Source organism: Heliangelus exortis, chromosome 9, assembly GCF_036169615.1.
Source record: "Heliangelus exortis chromosome 9, bHelExo1.hap1, whole genome shotgun sequence".
Classification (NCBI taxonomy): Eukaryota; Metazoa; Chordata; class Aves; order Apodiformes; family Trochilidae; genus Heliangelus; species Heliangelus exortis.
Window position 1 is genome coordinate 765,287 of NC_092430.1, and position 12,798 is coordinate 778,084.

The 12,798-nt window shown below is 56.6% G+C and overlaps 1 protein-coding gene and 1 long non-coding RNA gene across 2 annotated transcripts in view; both read left to right on the forward strand.

The window, feature by feature from the left end:
* Window positions 1-12,798, forward strand: part of LOC139800063 (type II inositol 1,4,5-trisphosphate 5-phosphatase-like) — a 107,782-nt gene that overhangs the window by 26,733 nt on the left and 68,251 nt on the right. Inside the window, 5 exon segments of the mRNA XM_071752754.1 lie at window positions 520-617; window positions 956-1,061; window positions 1,868-2,104; window positions 2,422-2,534; window positions 2,783-2,867. Coding sequence (XP_071608855.1) covers window positions 520-617; window positions 956-1,061; window positions 1,868-2,104; window positions 2,422-2,534; window positions 2,783-2,867 — 639 coding nt within the window.
* LOC139799528 (uncharacterized) lies at window positions 5,814-6,493 on the forward strand. Its single transcript, XR_011727333.1, has 3 exons — window positions 5,814-5,938; window positions 6,036-6,098; window positions 6,389-6,493. It is a non-coding gene; the product is annotated as an uncharacterized lncRNA (long non-coding RNA).

The following is a 12,798-nucleotide window of genomic DNA, read 5'->3' on the forward strand; positions in this document are numbered from 1 at the left end:
TCTAAGTAGACGAACGGAATGAAGGAAAAAGAAGAAAAGAACTGCCCTTACAGTTTGCATCTTTTCCATCCCACTCACCCAAACCATTTCTGGGGCTGTTCAGGGTCTTTCAGCTTGATTTTGTTTCCAGCCCCCATCAGTTGTTCTTTGGGACCTACTGGTGTCTGGGACCCATTGGTGACAGGAATCCATCAGCTTCTCCTCCTCTCTCTCCCATCCCAATAAACTAGAGTTTAAACCAGCAGTGGTCCTACTGATGCTCCTGGTTTTGCTGTCCGCTCTTTCTCCTCTCTTTTCCATCATGGTTTCACTTCGTTTCACCCCAGAAATTTCAAACTGAACATCCCTGACTACCAGGGGATGGGGCTGTGGCTGGGGCTAGATGGATGCTCTGGGGGCAAATGCAGAGGAACATGGCAGCCTTCTGTGGTTTGTCCAGAGGGAGCCTCTGCCCAGCCCCAGAGGGCTGTGGTTCTTCGCAGGCTGCCCACGAGCCTCCATCCTCCCTTGTTTTTTTAGATTCCCAGTCTGCTTCCAGCAGACATCAGAATCCTCTACCAGCTGAGGAGGAGGATGGCCAAGAGATCTTTGTGGATTCCCTGGAGGACATCGAAGAGGTACCCAGAGACTGCCACCTGCGTTGTGCCTGCTCCAGCTGAAGGAGGGGCGGCAGCGATGCCGGCAGCGCCTGCCAGGGAGCCGGGCAGGAGCCTGGTGCTCAGCACGTGGCGTTTGTGCCACGCTGCTCCTCCACTGCTCCAGCAGCACAGAAAGAAATTCTCTGTTCACACAGGCAGCACTGGCTGGCCCTGCTCCAGAGCGGAACACACAGCCTGGAGCTCAGTGCCCCTTGCCCTTGCCTTTTCCATTATTCTCTTCCCTTTTCCCTTTTCCTTTTTCCCTTGTCCCTTTTCCTCTTTCAATTTCCCTAAGCCTAACCTTGGGCTCTCCCCAGCTGGAGCAGGAGAATTGCTGGGTCCGAGACTACCTGTATTCCAGCCAGACACACCTGAGGGACGCTCAAAATCCCAGAGTGAGATTGGCGGCCGTCAGGTTCATGGGTGAGCAACAGCCCCTGGGGACCCTCTTCTGGCTGCCCCCAGCTGGGGTCTCTGAAGTGCTGGGGAGGGGGAGTTCTGACGGGAGCTCTGTGCACAGGGGCTGCTGCGCGGCGCCTGAACAGGAAAAGGGACATGGGAGTGTTGCAGGAAACGTGCGATGGTGAGTGGGGTCAGAGCTGTGCCTGCCCCATCCGTTGTAGTGTTGTGCTTGGAGCAGCCTGGGCTGCTGGGAGCTGGGAGCTGGCCCTGGCCCTGGCAGGGCTTGGCTTGGGATGATGCTTAAGGTCCCTTCCAGCCCAAGCCAGGCTAGGATTCCTGAGCAGCAGCTTCCAACTGCTCCCTTGCTCCCACCTGCTCCTCCCAGCCAGGGAAAGAGTGGGATGGGGTTGGCACAGGGGGGCTGTGCAGACACTGGGGTTTTCACCACTGCTCTGTTTCTTTCTCTCGCAGCCCTCCCGAGCTTGGAGAACGACCCTGACCCCATAGTCCGTTCCTTGGCAAATCGGATGTTTCTCAACCTGGAACCTGTGTGGGAACAGCAATGATTGGGATGGTCCCTCCCAGCACGGAGCTGCTGTATGCTGTGACTCAGGGATCCAAGAAGAAGCCACTCCAAGAAGTGGCTGGCTGCTAATCCCAGCAAGGGCTTTCTGCACCCAGGTGAGCTCCTTGTTGTTCCTCTCATTAATCAGCTCATGTTGTCACCTTAATTCTGGCTTAATTTTGACCCTGTTATGCCTCAGAATGCAGGCTTATTGATTTCATACCTTTTGTCCCCAAGTATGGATTTTATCATCTCCCTGCAGGTGCTGAGAAGACAGTGATGTTGGAGGTGTTTGTTAATAAATCAACAGCTACACACTTAAACTCTGGAGACGAAAAACTTGAAGATATCTTGGTCCTGCATCTTCACAGGGGGAAGGATTATTTTATTTCTGTAACGGGGAACTACTTGCCAAGTTGCTTTGGGGCTCCTCTCCACACCCTGTGCCACATGAGGGAACCTATCCAGGACATGTCAGCAGAATCTATTCAGAAACTCTATTCAGAGTTAAGGGCAAGAATTCCCTTCCAAACCCACAAGAATGATCCAAAGTAGATGTTAAATCCTGTTGCTTGCTAAAGAACCTTTTGCACTCCCCTGCTCTCTCCTCTGAGGATGCTGGTACAGCTTGTGCATGTGTTGTTTCTTCTCTCTGGAGTGTTGGTGCCCAAGTGCCTGTTGTGCTAGTCTGGTGTAAAGGCTGCTGAGTGAAGCTGCAGTTTCTGACCAAGGAGGAATTCTCAGGTAAAAGCTCTGTGAAGCATTTTTGCCAGAACTTGGATAGCTACCTTTTCTTTTTCCCCTCTCACTCTCAGCCCCTGATGCCACTGGAGATCAGTGATGATGCCATCGAAGCTGAAAAGCCTGTGGACATTCCAAAGGAGCTGTGGATGATGGTGGATCATCTTTACAGGGATGCTTCCCAGCAGGTTGGCAGTCTTCGTGCTGGAGACACAGGATGGGACTTTTTTTGTCTTAGCTTTAGATTTGAGGATGCTCCTGGTCATGAGAATTTCTGTGGATGTTTGGGCAGTGGTAGAGGGGAGCCCCAGGGTGTTCTGTTCCCTGACGGTGCCTCTTGCTGGGAGTTTCCAGACAGCTGACAGTGACATTGCTCAGTAATTTATCCAACTAACTTTTCGTTTCCTGGAGAATGAGTTAAGTGTGTGCTTTGCAGGAGTACCTGTTCCAGCAGCCAGGCCTCAAGTCTGAATTTGAGCAAATCCGGGACTGTTTGGACAAAGGAATCCACGACAGCCTCTGTATCCTTGCAGCCTGATGTCTTTACAGCCTCTGCAAGGTGACTGATGAGGGCCATAAGGAGGCCGGGGAAGAACGCTTTCAGGCTCCCCTGACAGTGGGGCCACTGGCTGAGCCTGCACACGAACTGGGGTGCCTGCAGAGAAGACACAGGGGCAGCTCTCAGTGCACTGCTTCAGGGTGACCCCACAAGCCCCTCTGGGCCAGCACCCAACTCTGGCACCTGACTCTGGCTCTTGCCCTAGGTTTCCAGCTGCAGTGCAGGGCAGGGGGTGCAGGCAGTGGGGAAGCAGAGTGCTGCCCAGAATGCTGCAGGGCTCCTGTTTGTGCCTGGGGGGCCCCAGCAGCTGCGGGGTGGTAGGGCTGGGGGCAGCGGAGGCCTCATCCTGCCAAGGAGAGGCTGTGCTGGGCTGCAGAGCCCAGAAGGCCTCCCAGCAGAGCCCAGGGGAGTAAAGAGGGCAGCAGCCCTGCCCAAGTGCTGCCCGCGGGGCTGGGCTGGAGGGCAGCTGTCCTTGCCCCTTGCCGCATGCCCCTCTGCAGGCTCAGCTCCCACAGCAGCCTTACGTCATCAAAGAGGGTGGGGAGCTTCTCTGCCAGCAGCACAGCGATGGGGCTGGCCTCCACATTCAACATGGGACCAGCCATGATCTCTCTTAGGAGGAGCGGGCCCTGCTGCCTGACTTCTGCAAAGTTGTCCTGCATCTTCCAGATGCTTCTGAAGATGTATGTCCCTCTGCCCCCGGAAGCCACTGGCTGGGAGCCTCCAGTCCCCGGAGCAGGGACAGAGGGCTCTGCTGTCAGTCCCTCTGCCCTCCAGCCCTTCCTGCTGGGGCAGTGCTCAGCACCCCTGGGTGTCCACAGGCAGGGCTTCCCCCCGGACGGGCTGTGTCAGCCCCCAGGCCCTGAGCTGGCATGGGGAACCAGGAGCTGGACAGTGCCGGGCTCCTGCAGCTTCGCTCATCTCTCACGGCTGTCATTCTTTCAGCTGCTGGGCTGCCAGGACATTGCAAAGACTTCGAGTGACCTCGGCTGCCGAGTGACACATGTCTGAAGTGTGGCAGTCACAGTGTCCGTCTGCTGGCACTCAGGGCCTTGGTGGAGCTGTGGGCACATCCACAGATGGGGAGTGAGGCAGAGTCAGGCGGAGCTGCGTTGGCAGCCTGGGGCTGGGGCATGGGGGTAACGTGGTGCTTTGGTCCTGGCTGGGAGGAAGGAGGTGGCTGTCAGCAGAGAGAGGGGTGGCTGAGCAGGGCCCGCAGAGCTTTTGCTGTCCTGCCCTCACCGGCTCTCCCTTGGACCCAGCAGGCAGGAGGGGCGGCAGCGATGCCGGCAGCGCCTGCCAGGGAGCTGGGCGGGAGCCTTGGACTCAGCACACGGCGTTTGTGCCAGGCTGCTCCTCCACTGCTCCAGCAGCACAGAAAGAAATTCTCTGCTTCACACAGGCAAGAGAAATGTTGGACAGGGTCACGCTGCACGGCATCAAGGGGACACTGGAGGACAACTGTGAAGACATAAAGTTGCAGGGCCTGCTCTTCCTAAGAGAGATCATGGCTGGTCCCATGACAAAGGATGAGGTCATCAGTATCACTCTGGTGCTGGGGCCGAAGCTCCCACCCCTCTTGGAAGATGTAAGGCTGCTGTGGGACCTGAGCCCGCAGAGGGGCACGGGGCAAGGACAGCTGCCCTCCAGCCCAGCCCCGCGGGCAGCACTTGGGCAGGGCTGCTGCCCTCTTTACTCCCCTGGGCTCTGCTGGCAGGCCTTCTGGGCTCTGCAGCCCAGCACAGCCTCTCCCTGGCAGGATGAGGCCTCCGCTGCCCCCAGCCCCAACCACCCCGCAGCATCTCCCCACTCAGAACCACGGTAACTGTGGGTAGGGAGAGGCTGTTGCTGCAGCCCCCTGTCTTCCTTCCTTCCTTTCTTCCTTCCTCCCGGGAGTCCAGTCAGGTGCGGGAGCTCTCCATCAGCCTCTTTGGAGAGATGATGAGGGCTGTGAAGGGCAGATGGGAGAGATGGATGAAAATATTAATCCGGATGACCCTGATCTGTCTCTTCCTTAGAATGCATGACAGCACTGAGAGTGTGGCCGAGGTATAGACTTCAGAGCTGACCCCCTGCTTTGCCCTTCCCTCTGCCCCAGCCCTGGCAGCCGCTCAGCAGCTCTTGCCCACCTCTCTGCTGCTGGCTAGCAGAGCGTGATACCTGAGCTGGTGGCTGTCCTAGGTCCCTGCCTCAGGCACTGAATCCCCCCCCTTCAGGCTCTGTCCCCAGCTGCCTCTTCCCAGAAGGAGCTGGGGACAGTTTGCAGCCTTGCTCAGAGGAGGGGGGTGAGAGGTCTCCTCCTCCCAGCTGTGGTGCCAGCTCCCACCCTGTGCTGCTTTGCAGGCCTCTGGCAAAGCCCTCCTCGCCTCTGCAAAGTTCCTGGGCTGGAGGAAGCTCAAGAGACAGGTCAAGAACATGGAGACATGGAGGACTGGGGAGACCCTGGTGAGGACAAGCCCCAGGTGCCAGGGCCTGGGCTGGACAAGGGATGCCCCATGTGCCCAGGGGGTGGGTGTGCAGCTGTTTCTGGCTGGTCCTGCTCCAGAGCGGAACACACAGCCTGGAGCTCAGTGCTCCTTTCCCTTCCCCTTGCCCTTTCCATTTTTCCCTTTCCGTTTTTCCCTTTCCGATTTCCCCTTCCCCTCCATCAGGCACGCAGCCCCCAGGGGTCCTTCTGAAGGCCCTTCTTCCCCCCAGCCGCTGGGTGATGCAGGAGCCCCCAGCCCACCTGGGCTGTGCCAGCAGCATGCAGGGGTCTCAGTACCCCCGGGCCCCTCTGCCTTTGGTTCTGGCTGCACCTCAGCCCCCCAGGACTCCTGGCTGGCAGAAAGGAATGGTCTGGGGGGGAAGAGGTGGGATGGCAGAGGGACTGCTCTGGCACACGGGGAATGGTCAGAGCCAGCCCCGTGACCTTTGGCTCTCCCCAGCTGGAGCAGGACAATTGCTGGGTCCTAGACTACCTGTATTCCAGCCAGACACACCTGAGGGACGCTCAAAATCCCAGAGTGAGATTGGAGGCCGTCAGGTTCATGGGTAAGCAACAGCCCCTGGGGACCCTCTTCTGGCTGCCCCCAGCTGGGGTCTCTGAAGTGCTGGGGAGGGGGAGTTCTGACGGGAGCTCTGTGCACAGGGGCTGCTGCGCGGCGCCCGAACAGGAAAAGGGACATGGGAGTGTTGCAGGAAACGTGCGATGGTGAGTGGGGTCAGAGCTGTGCCTGCCCCATCCGTGGTAGTGTTGAGCTTGGAGCAGCCTGGGCTGCTGGGAGCTGGGAGCTGGCCCTGGCCCTGGCAGGGCTTGGCTTGGGATGATGCTTAAGGTCCCTTCCAGCCCAAGCCAGGCTAGGATTCCTGAGCAGCAGCTTCCAACTGCTCCCTTGCTCCCACCTGCTCCTCCCAGCCAGGGAAAGAGTGGGATGGGGTTGGCACAGGGGGGCTGTGCAGACACTGGGGTTTTCACCACTGCTCTGTTTCTTTCTGTCACAGCCCTCCAGAGCTTGGAGAATGACCCTGATGCTTCAGTCCAGTCCCTGGCAGCTCAGACCTTGCTGATCCTGGGAACTGTGATGGATCAGTAATGATCAGGATGGTCCCTCCCAGCATGGTCCTGCTGTACCCTGTGACTCAGGGACAATCTCCTGCTGCCATCTTCCCAACGGTACCTTCACTAGTGCCACACTGGGGCTGCTCCCCCTCCAGACCCCTTTGTGCAGGGTCTACTGGACAGTCCCAGTGGAAACCAGTGCCTCTCGATCCAAATCAGTGCCCTCCAGGGCCTCCTATCCCCACCCAGGACTCCCCTCAGGCCGCTCTTCGTTAAAACTCCCCAATGTCACCACAGCAGGGGACAGCAGCAGCGTGGGACTGAAGGTGCCAGCGACGAAGGCGGAGGTGGGAAGATGTCATTGAGAACTCCACCCTGACCCGAAGAGACAAAGGGCTCCTGGGGCACAGATGGCAGCGTGTGAACAAAGGTGGAAGCAGCAGCCCAGTGCCATGGCCTCCATCCCACAGGCAGCACCCTCAGACTGCTGAGCAGACACCGTTGCTCCAGGCCTCTCCTGTGCCCACAGGTCAGCTCATCCCTCTGCACAGCCTGGCCCCAGCCTTGGCTGACAATTAGGTGTCCCCTTCTTTGGGCTGTCCCCCCAAAGCAGCAGCCATGTTGGGTCACCCCCTGTGCCAGCATTCTCTGTGTCCCGCTGACCCCAAGCAGCTACCTCTGGCGTAATCCTGGCTTACACCAGGAGCCAGGGGAGAAGTTTTCCTGTGGAGAGGGAGAGCTGTGCCCAGCGCCCTGCCGCACCTCCTGGGGCTGCTCTCCCCTGCCATGGGACGGGAGGTTGCCTTCCCCAGGCCGCGTTATTCTCTGGGAAAGCCAGGCAGCCACTCGCCCTCTTGCTCCACAGCCGGAGGCAGTGACTGCTCCGGAAAGCACCCAGCTGATAAAACAGGAGCTCATTAACTGCCTGGGCTGCCAGCACGGCTGCTGCCAGTGCCCATGCTTGCGCTGAGGGTAGGGGGTGCAAGGAGGCCAGGGGGAGAAGGGCTCAGGGCTTAAGGGAGCAAAGCTCCAGTTAACCCCAGTGCTACTTTGTTGGTTTCAGGGCTTCGTTTGGCAGCTGCAAGGTCGAGTGGAAGGCTGGGACAGAGACAGTCCTGCTCCCAGCTGACCACGTTAAACCCTTGCTGATGGCAGCAGCACAGCTGAGTTTCATGTGCATCGTGACCCAGTGCTGCAAGTTCCTCCAAGCCAACCTCTTTGCTGGCCAATTGCATCAGCATCTGGAGACTGCCAAGGATTCCAGCTGTCCCCACCTGCCAGAAGCAGTGCCTGCCTTCCTCTTCCATCCCTTCCAGGAGGTCACCCAGGTGTCTCTGGAGCTGGTGAAGCTCTCCTGCAGCAGCAGCTGAGCCAGAGCCGCCTTCCTTGTCTCCTCAGAGAGGAGGGAACTGCAGCTCTGGCAGAGCTACCGAGAGCTCACAGAGTCCCCCAAATAAATTAGATGTTTGGAAGGCACAGCATGTGTGGGGTCTGTTCTCTGCTGAGCTCCCAACTTTCTTCCAGCTGAGTGTCTGTTAAATGAGGAATGAAAGTTCTGGGGTGGTGGGATCAGCGCTGCGAGATGGGGCAGGGGGCATTGGGAGGTACTGGAAGTTAATGGGGGACAGTGGGAGCAGCTGGGGGGCAGTACTGGGAACTGGGAGAGGGCACTGGAAATCTACTGGGGAGAACAAGGAGGAACTAGGGAACACCAGGAGCTGGGGGGAGGTCACTGGTTTTCAGGTCTCCCCCCAGACAAAGGGGGACGTTTTGGGGATGAGTGGAGCGGGGATGTGATCCCAGCTCTATGGGTACAGTCACCTGGATGTGACCCGCCCTCCATCCCTGCTCCCTGGGCACAGCCACCTGGGTGGCTTGATGTGCCACAAAATCCCAGAATCTCAACAGAACAAAATATTGCCAATATTGGACTCCATGCGCACAAAGTCCCCAATTTGGGACTCAACACCTGCCATAATTCCCTATTTGGACTCAAGGCAACCCAAAAATCCCCAGATTTTTCCTTGATGTGCCTCTGCATCTCCCCATAAGGTGGGTGCAGCACCGTCACGCCTCACAAAGTGAGCACGGCTCCCCAGATGTTGTTGCCAAACCAAATAGCACGTCCCATGGAATGGGCACAGGGAGGGTTCCCTAGAGTGGGGGTCGACCCAGGGGATTTGGGCTGGACCCACTTGCTTTCTAAACTCCTTCAGAGAGGAGCCTGGGTGAGCCTGGGCACAATCCTCCTCCTCCTCCTCCTCCTCCTCCTCCTCCTCCTCTCCTTAATCTCTTTTAACAACCCATTCAGCGAGAATAAGTTGGGGAATTCTCTGCGCGGTACTCAGGAGTAAGATTATTACCCAGGGGGGCTGTAAAAAAACACAGAAAGACACAGTGAAAGGTAAAGGCGAGATAGGAAAGATGTCACCATCCTTGGATCCAGCGATGCTCTGGGTAGGAAGCTGTGGTCATTGGATGTTGGGCTCACATCCAGCATTCCGAGTGTGCCTCTTTTATGCCTCCTGACCCCACCTTTTCCGGGGGGTGGGCTTTGGCATATCTTGCACAGCCAGGTGTTCCCTTGGATCCCTCCAGATTGGATGACAAAGCTACGTCCCTTATTTCTGCACAGGTGCCCTCCCCAGAGGCTTTACCCGGGGCACACAGAGGATGGCACTCTGCAGGGGGCAGCTTGCCCTGACCCTTATTGAATGAGGACAGTGTCCTGCCTGTCAGGGTGGCCAGCAAACAGAGCTCCCCTTGCCAGGACACTGCTCAGCTGATTGGGATGTCCACTGAAGGAGGGGCTGCTCTTGCCAGAATAGGGCCCCCTTTGTCAGGGTGCTTCCCCAAGAGAGGGTTTCTCCTTGAGAGAAGAGAGTCCAGATGGCTCCTGAATGAGGTCTCCACCCGAGCACAATGTCCATTTTGTCACAGGGAGGATGGTTTGAGAACATCCTTCTTCTCAGGATTCTGCACCTGTCCATATCAGGCTGGCTGGAATTTTGGAGTCATATTGAGCAACAGTGGGAAAGCCACCAAGGGGGCGAATATTTGAGGTTTTTGGTACTAAAGCAAACCTGTAGCCCAACTGTTGCTGGTGCTGTGGCTAGGGTTCTATTTGAGAGGCAGGGCCAGCGAAGGTTTTCAGTGGTCACTCTTTGTGGTTTTTTGCCAGGCCCATTTATGTGGAATTTTAGAGCCTTACTGAGCAACAGTGGCCATTACCCACCCCCCCCTTCCTCCCCCTTCCTCCCCCGGCCTCCCTAGGACTGAGCAAATCTCCACATTTTGACCCGGTGCACCCCAAAAATCCCAAATTTGGACTCGAGGCAACCCCAAAGTCCACACACTTCAACTTGATCTGCCCCAAAATCTACAAGTTTCCATTCCACAAACCAAAAAACCTCCCATTTTGCACTCCACGCACTTTAAATCCTAAAACTTGGACTCAGTGTTTCCCGGAATCACCAGATTTGGACTCGAGGCAACACTAAAATCCCCAAATTTTGAATTGATGTGACCCAAAACCCCCAAATTTTTATTTCATGCACCCACAAACCTCCAAACTTGGATTCCACATACCCCAAAATCACTGATCTTAGACCCAACGGACCAAAAGATCCCCAACTTTGGACTCAACAGACCAAAATATCTCTAATTTTGGACTGCGCACAACCAAAATACACAAGTTATAATAAACAAAAAAATATAAATACAATATAAATAATAATAAATACAATATAAAATACAACAAATTATAATCAGCATATCAATGTTAAAATACACATGTGAGAGACTTAGAAAACAGCTTCAGATAGACAAGAAAATAATATTCATATTTCAGACACATAAACACCAGTTTTCAAGATGCAGACTATCATCTGCGAGGTGGAAATGTGAAATGATCCCCTATTTCCTAAGCATCCTAGGAATTCATTCCAGCGTATTCCAAGGCGCGAACCGTTGGCGGAGGTGTCCTGCCTCGGTCGCCCAGTGCGCTGCTTTGCATATATATCTCTCTCATTTACAATAAAAGTTTTGTTATCGCTAAGACGAGTCAAACGTTTTTAACAGCCCCTATTCCCAGGGACCGCTCTGCCGGCCCCACCACGTCATTCCGTGTGCGGTGCCGCTGGGGGCAAAGTCCAAAGGAACCGGGGCCGGGCCGGAGAAGAGGAGCCCGGGCCGGACCGGGCCGTGTCTGTGCCGTTGGCGGGCGGTGCCGTAAGCGGGGGGAGCGGCGGCTCCACAACAATGCTTCACGAGAGCTACGCTGAGCGGCCGGCCACCGGAACCGGTACCGGTACCGAGGATGGATCAGTTGGTGTCCATCCAGGAGAGCCTGGAGGAGGGGAAGATCTGCCGGATCGTATCCTTTGGCTCGGTCGCGATGGTGCCTACGGGGGGCGGCCCCGGGGGTCCCGTCTGGTTCTGTCTCTTCCTGTCTGATCCCGTCCGGTCCTGTCTGGTCCTGTCCTTCCTTGACCCTCGGCCCAGGCGGTGCAGGGGGTTCTGGTCGACGGGGAGAGCCGGGAGAGCCGTCTGCTGGGGCTGGTGGAGAGCGGCGGGCAACGCGCGTAGGTGCCGGGGACCCGGGGGTACCGGGGGGGTGGAGGAGGGAGCGGTGGGGTCACCATCCCGGGGACGCTGAAATGCGGTGTGGGTGTGCGGAGGGATGTGGTTCAGTGGTAGCCCTGGCTGGGTTCGGTGTTGGACCGGAAGATCTTAAAGGGCTTTTGCAAGCAAAGCTGTTCCTGTAGCATCTGGAGAAGAGCTGAGAGCTCTGAGGGTCTCTTACCGGGCTTGGAAACTTCTTACCCCAAACACTTTCTGCTGGGGCAGGAGCCTTGGAGGTTTGGAAGTGAAGTGCCTGGCAAGTCCTCTGGCTGCGTGGTATGAATGTCAAAGAAAAGCTCAGGCCCTAGAGGTTCAGGGCTGGTGAATTTTCCCAGAACCAAATCAGTTCTCATTGAAATGGGGGTACACAGCCCATAAGTGACTTTGGGGGCTGCAGGAGGCAGCTGGAGGGGTCGGGGTCTGTCTGTGCCTGCAGAGGTGCCAGAATTGCTTTTGCCTACTCTGTGCTCGTAGGCTCCATGTGTACACTCACCAGAGGATGGCCATAGCAGCTGAGGATGTCTGGCTGGAGCAGGTTATCCCCATCACAAAAGAGTTTGTAGTGGAAGAAGGTACTGGTGTGCTCTGGGGGCTTACTGGGCGTCTCTAAAGAGGGAGATCATAGAATCATAGAATCATAGAATTAGCCGGGTTGGAAGGGACCTCAGAGATCATCTAGTCCAACCCTTGACCCACCGGAGCAGTTGCTAGACCATGGCACTGAGTGCCACATCCAGTCTTTTTTTAAATGTCTCCAGGGACGGAGAATCTACCACCTCACCGGGCAGTCCATTCCATAGCCTAATCACCCTCTCCGTGAAGAAATTCTTTCTAATATCTAATCTAAACCTCCCCTGGCACAACTTAAGACTGTGTCCTCTTGTCTTGTTGGAGGTCATCTGTGAAAAGAGTCCAGCTCCCACCTCGCTACAGCCTCCTTTCAGGGAGTTGTAGAGAGTGATGAGGTCTCCCCTGAGCCTCCTCTTCTTCAGGCTGAACAGCCCCAGCTCCCTCAGCCTCTCCTCATAGGGCCTGTGCTCGAGTCCCTTCACCAGCCTGGTTGCCCTCCTTTGGACCTGTTCCAGGACCTCTACATCCTTCTTAAACTGAGGGGCCCAGAACTGGACACAGTACTCAAGGTGTGGCCTCACCAGCGCTGAGTACAGGGGAAGAATCACCTCTCTGGACCTGCTGGTGACGCTGTTTCTGATACAGGCCAGGATGCCATTGGCCTTCTTGGCCACCTGGGCACACTGCTTGCTCATGTTCAGTTTCTTGTTAATGCAGACTCCCAGGTCCCTTTCTGCCTGGCTGCTCTCCAGCCACTCTGTCCCCAGCCTGTAGCGCTGCATGGGGTTGTTGTGGCCAAAGTGCAGGACCCGGCACTTGGCCTTGTTGAACCTCATCCCGTTGGAATCGGCCCAGCTCTCCAGTCTGTCCAGGTCCCTCTGCAGAGCCCTCCTGCCTTCGAGTTGGTCTACACTTCCCCCCAGCTTGGTGTCATCTGCGAACTTGCTGATGATGGACTCAATCCCTTCGTCTAAGTCATCGATAAAGATATTAAACAGAACTGGGCCCAACACTGATCCCTGGGGGACACCACTGGTGACCGGCTGCCAACTGGATGCAGCCCCGTTCACCACCACCCTCTGGGCCCGGCCCTCCAGCCAGTTCCTAACCCAGCACAGGGTGCTCCTGTCCAAGCTGTGGGCTGAAAGCTTTTTCAGGA